Raw genomic sequence first — 19007 nt, 5'->3', positions numbered from 1 at the left:
CCACAGAGGGCTGAGTTGAGTCCCCTGTGCCGTATAATAGGTTTCCATTAGTCATCTGTATTATACATAGTAGTATATACATGTCAAAAATAAACAAATGGGACCTAATTAACTTAAAAGCTTTTGTACAGCAAAGAAACCAATAAATAAGACGAGAAGACAACCCTCAGAATGGAAGAAAATATTTGTAACTGAAGCAACTGACAAAGGATTAATTTCCAAAACATATAAACAACTCATGCAACTCAATAAAAAACAAAAAAACAAAAACAAAAAAATGGGCAGAAGAACCTACATAGACATTTCTCCACAAAGGGTTTTGATGCCCAGTTGCACAACTTAGGGCTTCCCAGGTGATGCTAGTGGTAAAGAACCCACCTGCCAATGCAGAAGATATAAGAGACACGAGTTCGATCCCTGGGTCGGGAAGATCCCTTGGAGAAGGAAATGGTAACCTGCTCCAGTGTTCTTGACTGGAGAATCCCATGGATAGAGGAGCCTGGCGGGCTACAGTCCATGGGGTCTCGGAAGAGTTGGACACGACTTTGAGACTAAACAACAACCAGAAAAGAACCTTCTTTGCCCCCCCCCCACCCCCCAGTTCTATTTTAGTCTCTTCAACCTTTACCTTGGGAAGAGCAGCTGGAGCTGTTTTTGGCCCCATAATGTAAGGCCCACATCCTACACGGTGATGGCTCTAGGCAAGGGTTCTCGAACGTGATCGTGCATGACAATCACCTGGAGGTCTGTGAAAACAGATTCCAGAGTTTTGGGTTCAACGGGGCTGGGCAGGGCCCCGGAATCTGCATTCCCATGTTGCCAGGTGATGAGATGCTGCTGCTCCGGGACCACGCCTTGGGGACCACTCGTCTGGGCCGCGGGGCATCGGGTCAGCACAGCCTGGACCTGTGCAGGGTTTCGTCCTTTGCAAACTGAGTTTTAGATGCTTTATCTTGTTCACTCCTCCCAACAGCCCTGCCAATATTATCAAGCCCAGTTGACAGAGGAGGAGACGGAGGTTCGCAGTGTCACACAGAGGAAGCCCCCGACTCAACACCACACAGCCAGCCAGCTTTCCCTGGGTAAACATCCTAGACGTCCAATGTCCACCAGGTCACCACACCCTGCTCCCCTTAGGTCCTGCTACTCTGGCGTGGATGAACCAGTCGCCTCCGTAAGGGGTCTCTGCCTCTGCTTTGGAGAAGGCAATGGCAACCCACTCCCATACCCTTGCCTGGGAAATCCCGGGGATGAGGGAGCCTGATGGGCTGCCGTCTATGGGATCGCACAGAGTCGGACATGACTGATGCGACTTAGCAGCAGCAGCAGCCTCTGCTTTGCCCTCTTCCCAAAGCAGCAGAGGGCACCGGGGTTGAGAGAACAGCTTTCTAGTTAGGAGAGGGTTTTAACTCTGTGGTCTGACGGTGCAACCTGTGTGATCTGGGACAAGTTTCGGGACACTCTGTAGTTTACAAAGCATAGGGACACCTTTGAGAAGATACTGCAGGTTGGATGCTGGATCACGGCCAAATCCAGTATCACAATAAAGTTGCTGCTCTTTAGCCACTAAGTCGTGTCCAACTCCTGTGAATCCTATGAACTGTGGCCCGCCAGGCTCCCCTGTCAGTGGGATTTTCCAGGCAAGAATACCAGAGTGGGTGGCCATTTCCTTCTCCAGGAGGGGATCTTCCTGATGGAACCCACATCTCCTATATTGGCAGGTGATTTCCTTACCACTGAGCCATCAGGGAAGCCCATCACAATAAAGGGACTCAAACAGTTCAGGTTTCCCAGTGCATTCAAAATTATGCTTATCTTACAATCTATTAATTGTGCAATAGCATGGTCTTAAGAAAAAAAGTGTGTGTGTGTGTGTGTGTGTGTGTGTGTGTGTGTGTGTGTGTGCTCAATCGCTTTAGTCTTCTCCGACTGTGTGCGACCCTGTGGACTGTAGCCCACCAGGCTCCTCTCTCCATGGGATTCTCCAGGCAAGAATACTGGAGTGGGCTGCCATGCCTTCCTCCAGGGCTCTTCCCGACCCAGGGATTGAACTAGCATCTCTTGCATCTCCTGCACTGGCAGGAGGGTTCTTCATCACTAGACCACCTGGGAAGCCCAAAGTATACACCTCAATTTAATGTAAAAAATATTTTATTGCTAAAAAACCCTAACCTTCATTTGAGTCTTTTTCCTGACGGAGGGTTTGGAATAATTTAAGAATGACCAAAATGTGAAACAGAGACACAAACAGAGCAAATGCTGCTGGAAAAAACTGTGCTCACAGACTTGTTTGTTGTCGGGCACACACTTTCAATTTGTAAAAAATGCAGTATCTGTGAAATGCAATACAATGAGGTATGCTTGCAGTTTTTTCTTTTTCATTTATCTTCTCATTTGATAGGCAGTGATCACTCTGGCATATATAGATGTTGAACTATAATGCTGTACTCCTGAAATGTATAATAATTAATCATAATAAACCATAGTGTTTTAAGGGCTTCTCAGGTGGCGCTAGTGGTAAAGAATCCGCCTGCCAACGCAAGAGATGTAAGAGATGCTGGTCCGATCCCTGGGTTGGGAAGATCCCCTGGAGCAGGGCGTGGCAGCCCACTCCAGTATTCCTGCCTGGAGACTCCCATGGAAGAGGAGCCAGGAGGGTCCAAGGGGTTGCAAAGAGTCGGACACAACTTGAAGCTACTTAGCACACAGTGGTTTAAAACAACTAAAAAAACACAAACTCTCTTAATTGCCTCTCATTGCCTACAGGTTGGAATCTGAGATCCTTGGTAAGGCATTAAAAGCTCTGGAAGACCTAGCCTGTCCCCTTCCCCAAATCCCCCCAGGATAAAGCTGTTTTTCCTGGCATTTTCAGCATGACGGCTGGCACTCTGCAGGCCCTCAGGTATGCATGTCTCCGTGAACAAAGCTTCGTGGTGCAACCATGCTGTGCTTCCCCCTCCTTCGTTCACTTCTGAATCACCCTTCCTTTCTTTGTTTTATCCATTTAATTTCTTCTATTTTCAAAGAAGCCTAAATGAACCTCCCGAATGACTTCCAGGTTTATTCATCCAATACACATGTATTAGCTGCATCCACGTGCCAGAAACTGTACAAGATGCCAGGGCTACAGTGGAAACGGTGGAGCCCGTCAGAATTAGATGTTCTGCCGGGAGCGGCAACTATGTTTGTGGTTGTCCCTGTGAGGCGAGCAGAAGTAACGCCATGGCAGGCAGCTTAGATTAGGAGTAGGCCTTCCTACTTCTGGGTGGTAAGATTATCAGGCTACCTGGATGCAACCAATCAGCATTCGCTTAACACTGACCGCTGTTTGCCAATTAGGAAATTAGGAATGGGGCGGAAACCCCCGGGAAAGTCCCGCGCACGCGAAAGTTTTGACCAATGAAATTGCTTTGCAAACTTGTAACCAATCCGCTTAAACCAACTACCGACGGCGTGTGCTCACCCTATAAATCTGTGTAACAGCTTGGGCTCGGGGCTCTCTGACCCTGCACCACTGCGTTGGTTGCGGCAGAGGCCCCGGCTCGAGTCAGTAATAAACTTCCCTTTTTGCGAGTTGCACTGTCTTGGAAGCCTTCTCTATTCCCGCTCAGGGATTCGGACATCGGGCATAACAGTCCCAACCTTGGCAAGTGGTCCCCGCCAGACTGCTGATAAACTCTGAGCTGACAGCACGGCGTCTTCAGTTCTGTGCATGCACGGGGCTGAGCCATGACTATTTTACATCAAGCTTGACAAGCATTTTTGTTGGGTTTCACTTATCTGGTTAACCCTGACAAGATCTCTGACTGTCCTCAGTATTTACATCTTTATGTAGACATATCTACAATGAAATGAAAATTTGCTTGTTGGAAATAACTGCAGTTTCAAAAGCACCCACTTTGCAGGTGATTCACCCCTCAAGAGCTTAAACACTCAGTAATCCCTGACCTAATTCCCTCAAAAAGGCGCCAACTGTATTCTCAAGACCCTCAGCTTCTTCACCTGACAAAGAGAAAGTTGTAAGTGAAAAGCAAAACACATCGTCAGACACCTTCCCTTCTTTTTCACTTTAAATATCAAACAACTTCAAAGACAAGTTTACTGTGGTAAGTCAAAACGTGTCTTTTACTCAGTTGCCGGTGTGTGAAGTCTTTCTTTTCTTACTGAAATTCTCAACAGCAAGTCCAAGCTTGCACAACACCTGCTGAGCACCAGCTGTTCTTAAGGAAACTCCTCTGATAAAACAAACTGCCTTAGAAAGCCAATTTCTTTTTAACAACTTCCGGTCTCAGTGGCACGGGTTCCTCCTTAATCAGATGAAGCCTAATCTAAAGCACCAGAGGGGTCTGCTCCCTCCCTAACACTGGGGTATTTGCAGCCCTTAAGTGCCTGGCACCACTTGCCAGATAATCAGGGCTCTGCGACTCTTTTGCTATATTAACTCCCTTCTTTCCAGTCCTCTGTGCTGTTAGGCTGTTCTCATGATCTATCCTTCCTGGACAGTGGCCTGAGAGACGGGGAACGCACATCTCCTCTGTAGTTGTTGTTTAGTCGCTAAGTTGTGTCTGACTCTTTGTGACCTCACAAAGTGTAGTCCATTAGGATCCTCTGTCCATGGGATTTCCCAGGCAAGAACACGGGAGTGGGTTGCCATTTCCTTCTCCAGGGGATCTACCTGACCCCGGGATTGAACCTGTGTCTCCTGCATTGCAGGCAGATTCTTTACCACTGAGCCACCGAGGAAGCCCATCATCTCTAGAGTATATGAACAAAGAGGACTTCACCACTTACAGACACACCTAACGTCGTCTCAGCCAGGCTGAGATGAGCTGGGAGTCTGACCGCTGAGTGTAGTCGTTTTATCTTTTCATGACAACAACAAATAGCAAATATCCGGTGTATTTGCAGAAGCACATGTTTGGGAAGTGAGGTCTGACATCCACTCCTTTGATGTGAAGCTCTCTCTAAATAGGCCCTTTCAGATTTCCATACGAATGTGGGCTCTAATGGGCTTCCCAGGTGGCATCAGTGGTAAAGAACTGGGCTGCCCATGCAGGAGACTTAAGAGATGCAGGTTCGATCCCTGGGTGGGGAAGATGCCCTGGAGGAGGGCATGGCAACCCACTGCAGTATCCTAGCCTGGAGAATCCCATGGACAGAGGAGCCTGGTGGGCTACAGAGTCGGACACGAATGACGTGACTTCACACAGCACAGGGGCTGCAATGCAGACCCTCCCGGTTTAGTGGCTCAGAACCGAAGGCATGTACAGTCTGAGCTGACTGCTCCAAGCTGATGGGCAACTCTGCTTCCCAGAGGCACTCGGAGGCCTGGGTTTCTTCCCCACCCCAGGCTCTGGCATCCAGTGAGCCCTGCGCATTCACCTGCCTGGCTAGGGTACACCTCCAGGTTCCAGCTGGTGGGAAGGGGAGAGCCGGAGGAGACCCATCAGCTTCCAGCTCTGGGTGAGAATCAGCCATCTGACCCCATGGATTCATAACAGCAAGAAGGGCTTGGGAACGCAGTCCCCCTCGAGGCAGGCAGGTGCCCGGCTGCGACTGTGCTTAGCCACGGAAGACGCTGGTGGACGAGCAGTACTGAGCGAAACAGTCTTCTCTTCCTTCTACTTTACAGAAGCAGGGTGAAGCTTTAATGAAGTTATTTTAAGAATTCCAATAGGAAAAATAGTTCAGATTTCCATCAAAATGCTACAGAATTGTATTTATTTAAGAACCGAAATAAACATGAGATCATCCGGTTATCAGGTGACTTGCCCCCAGCAGCTGCTGTTTCACTGACTTGTTGAGCGTCAGCCCCCCCGGGAGGGCAGGGACTTTGTTCAGTGCTGGTCCCAGCAGCAGGAGCGGTTCCTGACACATAGGAGGCGTTAATGAGTGAGCATTGAGTTGCTCAGTCGTGTCCGACTCTTTGTGACCCCCTGGACTGTAGCCCACCAGGCTCCTCTGTCCACGGGATCCTCCAGTCAAGAATATTGGGGTGGGTTGCCATGTCCTTCTTCAGGAAGAGTTAATACGTCTCGGTTAAATGAATAAACAGGTAGATGGAACAGAAACAGAGCAACATGTAGGGATTTTAAATTATTTTGTGCCTTTATATCTTTCTCCGCTGAGTCGGGCTGCCAAGCGGCTCAGTGGTAAAGAATCTGCCTGCCAGTGCAGGAGACGCAGGAGATGTGGGTTCAATCCCTGGGTCAGGAAGATCCCCTGGAGAAGGAAATGGCAACCCACTCCAGTATTGTTGCCTGGGAAATCCCAGGGACAGAGGAGCCTGGCGGGCTACAGTCCAGGGGTCACGAGGAGTCAGACAGGACTTAGCTGCTGAGTACACAACACTGCTGAGTTACCAGGGGCGGCAGGAACGTCTCTGACGGACGATTTCTAATTATAACAAGACTCCAGGCTCTGAATGATTCCTGGTGTTTATACTTCTATCTTAAAGAAAAAGCTATGAGCCTGACTCATGTTGTGCCTTGGATTTTTTTTTTTAAAACCAAAGCACTGTGTTCAACTTGACTCCCAGATGTGAAAAGTGCATGGTGTGACATTCAAAACACCTGCAAAATGAAATACCTTAATTTGTTGAGATACTAAATGGTCTATGATCAAGATCCAGCCAGTATTTCTCTCCAAAGATAAAAATCAAACATTTTTCTATCATTAAAACCAAAAGAGTAATTCAAATTAGAGTGTCCTGTCACTTGTGAATTGGAAGGAAATTCTTACAGAGTGGGAAATTCATTCCACCAAATATAGCAGTCAATATAATTAAAATAAATTCAGTGGCCGTTTTTAAAAAAAGATTATAAAATTGAATTTATTGAGTTTCACACAAGATGCACTTATAAAATTAGTACTGAATGCCATTTTAACAGAAGAAATGAACATCAGTCCAAACTCCCAATACATTCTGCAAAAAAAAACTTCCAAAAATGACAGCATAGTTACAGAGTCATTCAAGCTGAACTGAAAGATATACCCAAATCATATTTTTGCTCTGATCAGGGCTTTGTTTGGCAAAGTTTTCCCCAAGCTATGCCCATTCCTAGTGGAACTGTTCCTTATGGTGGTGAAGAGAAGGTGGAAAAACAATAATAATAACAATAATAATTCTAACATGGGCCTTCACTGAAACATACACAAAGCAATTTCAAGTCTTTCGTTTTTAACTTAGAGTACTTTCTGGTTTCCCAAAAGCATTTCTGTATTATTTTCTTTTTTTTAACCTTATGTGAACAATCATCTTCAGATTCCTTTAGCTTTAATGCAACACATTAAAATTCGCTTTTATTTTTCAGAGGAATGAGTCAAAGCATTAAAGCCTACTTTACATTTCACCCAGGAGATAAGACAAATCAGCTAAAATTTACCTTCTGCCGTATCACATGCAGGAAATATCAGCACAAGAGCTGAACTTCAATGAAAACATCAAAGGAAGTTAACAGTTAACGGCAACATCTGGACATTCTGAAATTAGACCCTGGACAATTTTTTATAAAAATGCAGAAAGGCTCCTCAAGATAAAATGTGGTGGAAAAGAACCTGTCCTGTGATGTGGGCCATGGACGGGTAATTAAGCAGAAATGGAATCTTGATCTCAAACAAAACCAAGAAGCACCATTTGGCTGCTCCCCACACAAGCCCCTGCCCACACCCGGACGGCCACCCGCACGCCCCAGACGTCTCCTTTCCTTTTCCCCAGACAGCCTGCCCGCCCTGGCGCACACGCACCCGGGGGCCCACCTCCCCAGAGCACAGACCCAGGCCAGGCGCGGGCGCACAGACAGACAGACAGACAGGCAGACGGGCAGACAGGCAGACCAGCTCTTTCTAGGAGCCCGAGCAAGATGATGCCCCAGTCTTGTGTGGACAAGACTGACTTTAAAACCGCGACTTGGAAAACCCAGTTGAAGTTGATACCTTTCAGTTTTGTCCTCTGACAGTTCCTCAGCCTGTTCAATACCAAACCCTTTTAATGGTAACAACTTAGGAAGCAATCAGTTTGAAAGGGAAACCAGTTAACTCCACCTGAAAATGAACACTGCTCTGCTTTCTTCAGAATAAAAAGTGCCTTTCTGTCGGGGAATTCCTATTTTATCCACTGCAATTACACAATACACAGCTCACGTTTGGCTGTGAAGAGTAAAACGGAAAAACTAGGAAACATTTTCTCAGTGATGCAAACCTTCATTCATTCATATTTTTTAAATAAACTGGCTTAAGGGTTTGTTTTTTTTTTTCCTTTCCCTCTATAAAATGCTACTATCCATCATGTCTCATTTAAGGTAGCTTTTTATTCTGATTAATTCAGGTACATCTTTTGAAGTGTATTCTGGTGGTAAGAACATTTATCTTAAGTTTAATTATTGTTATCTTTTTTTTTTTTTTAAATGCTTTGGCAGATGAAGTTTGAAAACTGTGGGAACAGAATGAGGCTGGAAACGGAGCGTCATGTAAGAGCTCCACCGTCTCCAGCGCATCCCGACGCCGAGGAGGACTTGAGGTGGAGTCCCGTCCTCTGGAAGCACAGGCTGACGGAGCGGAGGGGGTGGTTGGGTCACTCCCGCGGGGCCCAGGGTGACTCTGCGGCTTCCCCGAGCAGGAGGGACCTTTCCTGAGCCATCCATCTGTCCAAGGGCTCGAGGCTGGAGGTCGCTGCTGGCTGCCCCGTGTGACCTGACCTTCAGCCAGACCACGCCACTGAAGAAGGACACTAAGATTTGCTTTCCATCAATAAGTTAAGTTCTTAAATAAATATTTAAGTGCCGTCTTCAGCATCTGTCCGTCTGGGGGGCACTACCTCTGGGGCCCCGAGATTGCATCTTTGGCACTCGGAGCTCCGGAATTCAGTCAATTCGGTTTCCACAAATTGTGAACCTGTCTATCTCTAACAGATCTTTCTTTGAGGACCTGTGTTTCAGTTCTGAGTTCTCCTGTGTTATGTCCTTCTCGTCGCCGTCCGGGGTGGTCAGAAGCTGATCAGAGCTGCTCGTCACGAGCAGCGGGATCGCATTTTCCTTCTGATGAGTGGGCTGGCTGGTGACTGAGGCAGACAGGGTTTCTTCTGTGGAAAAACAGACCCGTGTAATTAGAAAAGGGTGTCCCACCAGCCTATCATAACCACAAGCTTTCCAGTATAGTGGGACTGAAAAAAACTGTCAACTGTCCATGCTTTCAGATAAAGCAAACAATAGCCTAATATTAACAGCATGGTGTATAAGCCCTATAGCTTATAATGAAACTTAAGAGGCTATACTATTTCCGTTTCCTCATCCAAAATTGTATATGACAGTGTAATGTGGACCACGGCCCACAAATAGCACCGTTATCAGATCTGGGGAAAATCAGAAGTCCTGTGTCACAACCATCTTCCTGCACAAGCAGGTCCTAGGAAGACCCCGCCAGGCCCAAACACTAACACTGCCTCCCCCAGGACAGCAGGGCCGAGCAGACGCGAGACCACTGTGCCTCTTGCGCGTGGTCACGGTAGTTAGAGTCGGCATTTTACCTCCAGGAAGTTCAGATCGGAGATTAAAAACACACCCGTGAACGAAACCCCAAACGACCACGGGCATCCCGAGCCTGGGGGCCTGGACACACCAAACTGCGAACTGTACACTCAGCCCGTACCTGAGCAGAGTCATCGGGGTAAGAGTGACGCCCCACAGAGGGTACCCGGGTGAGACGGAGGGCCGGACGGGCGCTGACACACACACGGCCGCGACGGAGGCAGGAGCTCGGCGCCCCGCCCGGCACCCCTCCGCCCGCTCGGCCTCCCCTCCGGCTCACCTCCCGCCCCGTCGCGGGCAGACGCTGCGCCTGGACACTGACCCCGGCTCTCTGCTTTGCCGCCCCACTGTGGAGCCCCCGCCGGCCCCTCTCCTGACGAGCCCCCCGCACCGGGTCCTACTTTTTCTCGTGCTTCGGGACTCAGTCCAGGCCTCGCCACCTCCAGGAAGGACCCCTCTCCCGTCCCCTCTATAACTCCACTGCTCTCCGATCTGGATCAGCCACTTCTGCCGTCTCCTCTGTCAGTCTGTGAGGTCCCAGAGCTTGATTTATTTACCTCTGTAGCTCCAGGGTCTCATATACCGCCTGGCACAGCCACGGAAGAGTAAATCGTTTAAACTAAAAGTCATCTGAATAAATACTCATGTGGACGTGGAACCGCCGTCCACTGACAACAATTAAGCCCCAGTCTCTCCTCCAGTCTTCCAGGCCAGAAATCCTGGGGCCACCCTTAACTCCTCTCTGCAGGGCACAAGCTCCCAGCGAGCCCTGCGCTCCTGGTGACGCACCCAGAATCTGGTCTCCCGCAGCGCCCACGCCGACCTGTGCACAGAGCTGGGCATTTTCCCGCCGGCCTCCACTCCTGGGCTCGCCTTCCTGAGTCTATTTTCCACAGAGACCGAGACTGATCCAGCATCCCGGCCCCCCTCTCTCCAACGGCCTCTCCCTACATGGCAGAAGCCAAGATGCTCATGAGAGCAGCGGGAGTCCTGGGCGGCCTCTCAGGACCCTGGTCCCTCTCCCCTGGGGTCGGGGCTCTCGGGTCTCCCCACTGCCCCTCTCCCCCGGGGTCGGGGCTCTCGGGTCCCCCCACTGTCCCTCTCCCCCGGGGTCGGGGCTCTCGGGTTCCCCCACTGCCCCTCTCCCCTGGGATTGGGGCTCTCAGGCCCCCCACCAGTCCCTCTCTCCCGGGCTCAGAGCTCTTGGGTCCCCTCACTGTCCCTCTCCCCTGGGGTCGGGGCTCTTGACCCCCCCACCCTGTCCCTCTGCCCTGGGGTCGGGGCTCTCGGGTCCCCCCCGGTCCCTCTGCCCTGGGGTCGGGGCTCTCGGGTCCCCCCTGGTCCCTCTCCCCCGGGGTCGGGGGTCTCAGACCCCCCAGTCCCTCTCCCCCAGGGTCGGGGTTCTCTGGCCTCCCTGGCTCTCGCTGCCCCTGCCTGAGGCCCCTGCACGTTCACCCACACCCCAAATCCTCACAGCTGGGGGGCCCCCACCCCACGTGTCCTCCCACCAGCCTGCTTCGCCTTCTCCCACGACACAGTGCACATCCACCCGCTCTCCCCCCGACCATCTCGTCTGCAGCCCAGCTGTCCCTGGACCCGCCAGGTACCAGGTGCCCGACAACCATCTACTGAACAGGGACAAACAGAAAAAGGCTTGGAGCTCTTCCCTAGGGGCGTCTGCGATGAGATCTCAGCATGAACACTAATAATCCACAGCCGAGCAAAGCAAAATCCAGTCTTGAAAGCTCTGCTCAACAGTGATTTTTTTATCACAGAGCGTTCAGACTGACTCTCTAGGTAACGATTCAGAGGATGAACAGAGAGCCACACCTACCTTGGGAGGCTCTGCACTTGTTCTGTGGTTTACCGGGCGGTTTGCCGGGAGCGCTGGCCGGGGGCGGGTTGAACAGCTTCTCTTCCATCTTGGCCTCCTTCACGTATTGGCAGGATTTCCCCAGCAGGACGATGCTGTTCAAGACTTTCAGGGAGACCAACCTAGAACCGGGAGACACCGCCACGCGCTGCGGGGGCCCGTCGCTGCACACGGGGGCCCGTCGCTGCACACGGGGGCCAACCGCCCCCGCTCGGCCGGGGAGGAGGGGACGGCGGGGAGGGAGGGCCACCCGGTGCCCCGGGTCCAGCTCCCCGTGCACACCCGAGTTTCTGGAGGCTTCTTCACCCCAGGGAAGCAGTTTTGAAAAACTCCTTGGTTTTTAGCATAAGAACTAATTATACTTAGAAGTCTTACCTGGTGCTAAATTGTCTAACATTTATTCTCTTACTACAAAACAAAGACATTCAGCAAATGCAGATGAAAACCAACAAAACGTTATAACGCCACACCGCGGAGCCAACCACTGCGACATCAGGAGTATGACCCTGCCGTCGTCTGTGCTCGGAACGGACATCTATTTGTACCTCTCGCTCTCCAGAATCGGGGTGTCTTTAAGAAGGCGGTGGGGGATTGGCGCTGACAGCCGGAGTAGAGGCTCTGGGGGCTGAGCGTGTGGGTTCAAGCCCTGACTCCACTGCTCAGGACCTGTGTGGATCTCAGTGAATTCCCTACCGAGTTTGTCCAGAAAGGAGGTGAGATGCTCACAACAGTGCTGCCGCTGCTGCTGCTAAGTCCCTCAGTCGTGACTGACTCTGTGCGACCCCGTAGACGGCAGCCCACCAGGCTCCCCCGTCCCTGGGATTCTCCAGGAAAGAACACTGGAGTGGGGTGCCATTGCCTTCTCCGCAGAACAGTGCCGGGCACACAGAAGCGCCCACCAGCGCTGCGGTGTGACCACCGCGGCTGTAAGTGACGATGCACCCGGAACATTCTTCCGACCCGCTGTGGCTCCTCAGTGAGCTGGCCGCGAGGGGCTTGCAAAGCTGCTCTGTGCCGGCCATCGTATAACAGGGCCCCCCAAAGCCTTCAAGTTCTGGTTACTTACATTACTTCTAACATGTTGCTTCTATTAAAAAGTTTCTGCTTAAGAAAACTATGTTATATCTCTGTTTCCTTAAGATAAACTCCAAAATATCTATAATTACAGAAGTGGGATTTCTGGGCCAAAAGGTACATAGTATTTTTAGGCATTTGAAATGAATCTGGCAAAAATTCTGAAAAAAGCAAAACAAAGCTCTTCACACTGATGTGTATGTGGTGTGTGCTCAGTGGAGTCCGACTCTTTGCGACCCCACGGACTGCAGCTCCTCCGTCCACGGGATTTCCCAGGAAGGAATACTGGAGTGGGCTGCCATTCCCTTCTCCAGGGGATCTTCCCGACCCAGGGAGCAAACCCATTATTATCTCATGTATTGCAGGCAGATTCTTTACTGTCTGACAAGGCCTAGAGTGTGCTTAATAATTAGTGTGGCAAACATAGTAGAAAAAAACATTTTTTAAAACACAGAACAACAACTGACTGTAACGGCAAATTTTATCGTAAAAGAAAACATGGGTGAAACTTAAGCCTTAAATAAGGAGGACTATAAGTAAGTGATTTCATTAAAAGATTAAAATACAATCTAAATGGAAGCAACCTAGATGCCCATCAGCAGATGAATGGATAAGGAAGCTATGGTACATATACACAATGGAATATTACTCAGCCATTAAAAAGAATTCATTCGAATCAGTTCTAATGAGATGGATGAAACTGGAGCCCATTATACAGAGTGAAGTAAGCCAGAAAGATAAACACCAATACAGTATACTAACGCATATATATGGAATTTAAAAAGATGGTAACGATAACCCTATATGCAAAACAGAAAAAGAGACACAGATGTACAGAACAGACTTTTGGACTCTGTGGGAGAAGGCGAGGGTGGGATGTTCTGAGAGAACAGCACTGAAACAAGTATACTATCAAGGGTGAAACAGATCACCAGCCCAGGTTGGATGCATGAGACAAGTGCTCAGGGCTGGTGCACTGGGAAGACCCAGAGGGATGGGAAGGGGAGGGAGGTGGGAGAGGGGATCGGGAAGGTGAACACATGTAAATCCATGGCTGATTCATGTCAGTGTATGGGAAAAACCGGTACAATATTGTAAAGTAATTAGCCTTCAACTAATAAAAACAAATGGGAAAAAAAGAAAAAAATAAAGTGCCATCAATACTTCTGCCAAATAGCATATTTAATTTAGCCAGAGTTTAACTGAGTCACAAATACATTTGGGGATACATGCTGTCAAGGGAGATCCCAGGACAGTTGTGACCCGGTTGCTGTTAACGTCTACTACATTGTGCATTTATATGTGTGTGTTTGTGTGTTAAGTCACTTCAGTCATGTCTGACTGTGTGACCCTATGGACTGTAGCCCGCCAGGTTCCTCTGTCCAGGGGACTCTCCAGGCAAGAATACTGCAGTGGATTATGCCCTCCTCTATGGGAATCTTCCCGACTCAGGGATCAAACCCGCATCACTTTACATCTCCTGCACTGGCAGGCAGGTTCTTTACCACTAGCGCCACCTGGGAAGCCCTCTGCCTTTACACTTTACTGTATAACCAAAAACATATTAAAGAACAGTTAATCTTACCCCAAATAGAAGAGGATGACGCAGGCATAAGACAGGATTCCTTGCACCTTAATTGAACTTGTTACCACTCTGATGAGCTAGCCAGAAACAAACCAAAACAACAAATCACATAAACAAAACACACCAAGTTATTAGTTAACATTTGAAAGAAGGTTTCTCCATGCCGACTTTAACACTCTGGGCACATTCCTGTGGCTTCTGTCTAAACCCAAGAAAGCAGTTATAGGATGTGTCAATTCACACCAGAACCTGGCTGCTTGTGGAACCTCTTATGGTAGACGGAGATTCTTTGGGAAAATCTAAAATGCCCACTAATGCCAAATTCAACCGCTGACTCTAAAGTCAGACACTGCACCCAGCTCATGACTGACATTTTTACCTGTACTTAACAGAGATACAAATAAGTTAGTTTTAAAAATAAAAATTATTTTGGAAACTATAAACGGATTCATCTAGCTACACGCATCCCCACCAGGGCTGGAAGCACTTGGTGAGCGTGCCCCTCATTCTTGCATTTTCTGTCCTTTGTTCTTTGACTCTCTGAGAACCCCAAGGACTTGCTGAGGGAGACAGAAAAGGGAACCCTTATGGGGCATATACTGTTTAACCAAACTAAATATTGTTAGGAAACTAATTTACTTACAGGCCAGAAAATTTCTATCTCTTTTGGAGAGTTATGGTTGCTAAGTTGCTTCAGTCGTGTCTGACTCTGCACCCCATGGACTGTAGCCTGCCAGGCTCCTCTGTCCATGGGATTCTCCAGGCAAGAATACTGGAGTGGGCTGCCATGCCCTCCTCCAGGGATCTTATATTTTCTTACTTATCTCACAGAAACATAAGAGTAACAACGCTATCTCTGGAAATTTGCTGAATAAATCTGATGGGATCTGTCACTGAAAAATATTTACACATGTTACAGGTTCACCTTAATGTACCCATATATTAGGGTATGTGGGGACTGCTAGGTGAAAACAGAAAATCAGGGAAAATAACCAACCTTGTCCAGTAATGTCATCCTCAAGTGGAAGAGTCTCAATTAAATAAATAACACAAGAACATTTCAAATTATATTTTAAAAATGCTTTTAATAAAAGAGCAATTGGGAGGAGCTAGACAGAATGAACTGCCATATATATCCAATAAAATCTCTGTCTCAGTCTCTAATGGGGAAATGACCTGTCATCAAACATTTGTGATGAAAAGTAATATGGTTCTAGAATTTTGTTCAGAAATATGAAAAGTAAAGAGGTTTCAATGACTTCATTTTTACCCAGTATATCATTAGGTAACTTTAAGATACATATGTCCCAAGTCTAATTTCCTTGAGACCTTGATTTGATTTACTTTTCTTGGATATGAACTCATTCTAGGACTTAAAGTAACATTTACAAGGAAACACTGCTACTCTTGGCCTTAATGCAAGAACTAGCTTGGTTCCCGAGGCCTCAGTTTACTCCTCAGGGGCCCTAGATTTCTGCCAAAGCTCTGGGGTCACTCTGGCGCTCGGTGAGAAAAACACTGCAGGAGAAAACCCACTGGGTCTGCACGTAGCTCCACAATCCCCTTCAAAACTACAGATTTCCCAGAAGTGTTCTGCCAATCAAGTATTAACTTAACTTAAATCTTCTGGTATAACCACCATAAAAACTCACTCAGAGAATAAACTGAAGATTGATGAAAAATCTAAAAATACTAATTTAAAAAATTCATACTAATTATGATCAGAATTTTCTGGTAAGTAAGTTACTAGACAAATTATTATTTGGCAAAGCAGGGCCACATTTAAATCCAACCACTTAACTAATCCTTAAAAAAAACAAAAAGGCAGCCTAGGTTTATTTTCACATGGCAAGTATCCTTTTTCCAGTTGCAGAAAACAAAGAAAAAATCTTAAATTCTATTTTATCAATCTCTTAAACCATTAACAACAATTTCACTCTTCAGAATCTTCTGTTTTTCCAAAATTCTAGGACTTCCTTTCCCTAAGCAAAAGAAAGCCATATTTGTATATAATAAAAACAAACTACTAACACAACTGAAAACATTTAGGATGTGTTTATCTGGAGAGTCCTGCTGAAGTTTAAATAACATTAAATCTATTAATCATTCATCCTCTAAAAAAAAGTTAGGCAAGCTGGTAAAAAATACAGTTAGTATGACCGACAACTTCTTTCTACATCTCTTAATTTCCATGAGACTTTGCGTCTTTGGAAAACTTCAGATATCCTTCAATGAAAAGACAGTTGCATTTGTTTTGATGTGAGAATAGTTAGCCAAAAAGGAATGCAATCAAATATAAGTGCAGTCAGCAAAATCTTCTTAATTAACATTATTAGAGCTCTAATTAAATATTACAGTAACTATTTGCAAGGCTGTTCTGAGCAATTCATTAAAATATCAGAAGTTGATGACTAATGTTTTTGATCGAGTAAGTTTCAGTGCCATTATTTAAAAATATATATGATATTTCCTGTGTATAACAGCAGAAAATTCCCTTGTAAAAACTTTGGAAAAAAATTTAAGTAGTACTCATAATGAATACAGAATACTTCATTTGAGCAATCGTGTTTATTTAATCTATTTCATCTGTTGCCAAATTTTTACTACTATAAATGCTACTGCAGTGCATAACCTTTCCTATAAATCACCATTTGCCTTTCATGACTGTTTTCTTAGGAGAAATTCCTAGAACTGGAATTACTTCATCAAAGCATAATACTGTCATGGGGCTCTTCAGAAATGCTGGATCAACTCACACTCCCACCAATATGTGTTACAGTGGCCGCTCAATGCCTACCACCAGGTATTTCCATTCAAAAAGAAAAACCACTGCCAAGTGAAGAAGCAAAAATGAATATTCTCATTGTTAGGAAAGCTATCACGTAAAATATGTCTTAACATCTTTTATCCATTAAATGGCTCAAAATCCAAAAGGAAAATATTATAATTTAAAACAAAATTTCCTTCTAAGTCATGGACCTTTAATTTTACTATCAAGTCATTTTAGAACAAACTGATTGATAATCCATTTATTCATATTCTTTAATGACGGTCATCTCATCATAGAAAGCGTATGGACTTACTAAAACAGCTAGTGGGAGAGGAATAAACCCCATCCTCCGGGCCACGGAGTCACTATAATCAGTATATGCCTGGACAGAGAGAGAAGAAAAGGATTTATGGGATTTGATAAGCACTTAAAAAGCAGAATTCATCAGAAAAGTCAGGTACAGGAATGCTGTCTGTGCTTATATGTAATGTTTCTTATTGTTATTGTAATTAAAATAAGAAATGTTTCAAACTTAAAAAAAATAGTACAGTTCATTCATCACCAGCAAATATTCTAAACAGGTGAGACTGTGAGCAAGAAGAGACCCTAGTACCTATATTGAAATTTAGTAAAACAATGGAGTGACCTAAATATTCATAAGAACTTTAAAATACAAAGTTGCATAACTGCTTCAATGCTGTAGAAACCATATATTAGCATTATTTTTATTATTTTGTAAATGTTTAGTGTCAAGAACAGAAATAAGGTGGTTTACCTAACTTTCCCTTAATTAATATCCCATGCTATATTAAACTATTATTCAAAAAATTAATTATTAATTAATTAAACAATTGTTCAGTTAACTTCAGATTATGCCTTTTATATATAATGCTTACATTTTTCTGTCGACTGCTAACAAGGTCAAAAGCAAGGCTGGCTCTATATTCACTGTAGACCTAAAGACAAATAAGAATGAGGTATTAAGTAATATAGTGCAAATATAAAACATGGAAAGATTTACTTTGTAGATACAATGTTCAATAACTAGCCAGGAAGGAGGTGCTAATAACCAAGTGACATCTGGGTAGTTTTTCCCTATTTGTTCACCTACAATAAGAGTGAAAAAGAGCCTCAATTCCCCTTGATAGGTTCAAGGCCTTTTAAAGGTTTCCTTTAAAGAGGGATAAATATTCAATGATTATGGTCATTGAGAGTTTAGACTTTTAGGAAGAGTGGCTATTTTAAGTAGTGCAAGGCACAGAAAATAATTCTGAAATTATAAATTAAATGAACAGTTTTAAAAATTACTACTGTACATCTAATGATAATGATATCTTCTTAGAAGAGTGAATGCTAAGTATGATATTAAGCTGAGTTGGAGAACACAGCAGTCCTGAAGGCACTTGCAAACTGTCATTTCCACTACAAAACACACTAAATATTTGAATCAAGGCTATTAGCTTTGACTTCGGTTGCTGAGAAAATGTCACATGAAAAGGGATTCCTGTTTTGAGGAAGCCAAGACAGTGAAGGGTAAAATTGTTATATCCGGTCTTTGCAAAAAACTGCATGATCATCTTTTATTCAAGGATACTAACACACTCAGAAATGCCGGAACCCCATCATCAACTGCAGCGGCTGCAACCGCACTGCATTGTAGGTCTGTGTCTTTTAAAATATGACAATAAGCATGCACAACCCAAACCAAATTGAGATACTGGTAAATCACTATTCATTTTGGTCCTAGGTTAGGAATGAGCATTGCTCTTGAAAACTAGACTGGTAGGATGACTCAGTGAGTAGGCTTCATTTTGTTTATATCAAGCCTACAGCCACATTTCTATTTTTGGAAATGCTACAAAATACCTGGCTGTAACATAAAACAAATCTCTCAAAGTTCCAACAAATGTTTTCAGTAGAAAAATATAAGGTGCTTGTCTTCTAGGACTTACCAAAAACCTATTCATAATCACAGGAGAAAAGAAAACCAATTTTAAAATATAAAATACTAAACAATCCAGTCAAAGAGAGAGGTTCTGATATCTAATATTTTAAATAGGAACGTGATTTTTAAAAGTTTAATGAGACAGGTTATGATGGTATCAACAGTTTATAATGGTTTTAGTTAGTGACAGACACCCTGATCTCAACTACTGGTCAGTCTATACCTCTACCGGAAAG

The 19007-nt window shown here is 45.7% G+C and overlaps 1 protein-coding gene across 1 annotated transcript in view; it reads right to left on the bottom strand.

Annotated features, from left to right (window-relative positions):
- Positions 1-6804: 6804 nt before the first annotated feature.
- TAPT1 (transmembrane anterior posterior transformation 1) overlaps positions 6805-19007 on the bottom strand; it is a 59586-nt gene continuing 47383 nt past the window's right edge. The window contains exons 10-14 of the mRNA XM_043906133.1: positions 17723-17782; positions 17140-17208; positions 14057-14133; positions 11359-11519; positions 6805-9079 (exon numbers count right to left, since the gene is read on the bottom strand). Coding sequence (XP_043762068.1) covers positions 8862-9079; positions 11359-11519; positions 14057-14133; positions 17140-17208; positions 17723-17782 — 585 coding nt within the window. The 3' untranslated portion in view covers positions 6805-8861. The remainder of the gene's footprint in view (positions 9080-11358; positions 11520-14056; positions 14134-17139; positions 17209-17722; positions 17783-19007) is intronic.

Source organism: Cervus elaphus, chromosome 6 (genome assembly GCF_910594005.1).
Source record: "Cervus elaphus chromosome 6, mCerEla1.1, whole genome shotgun sequence".
NCBI classification, from domain to species: Eukaryota; Metazoa; Chordata; class Mammalia; order Artiodactyla; family Cervidae; genus Cervus; species Cervus elaphus.
Note: the sequence above shows the minus strand (reverse complement) of the source record. Positions and strands in the feature narration are given on the sequence as shown.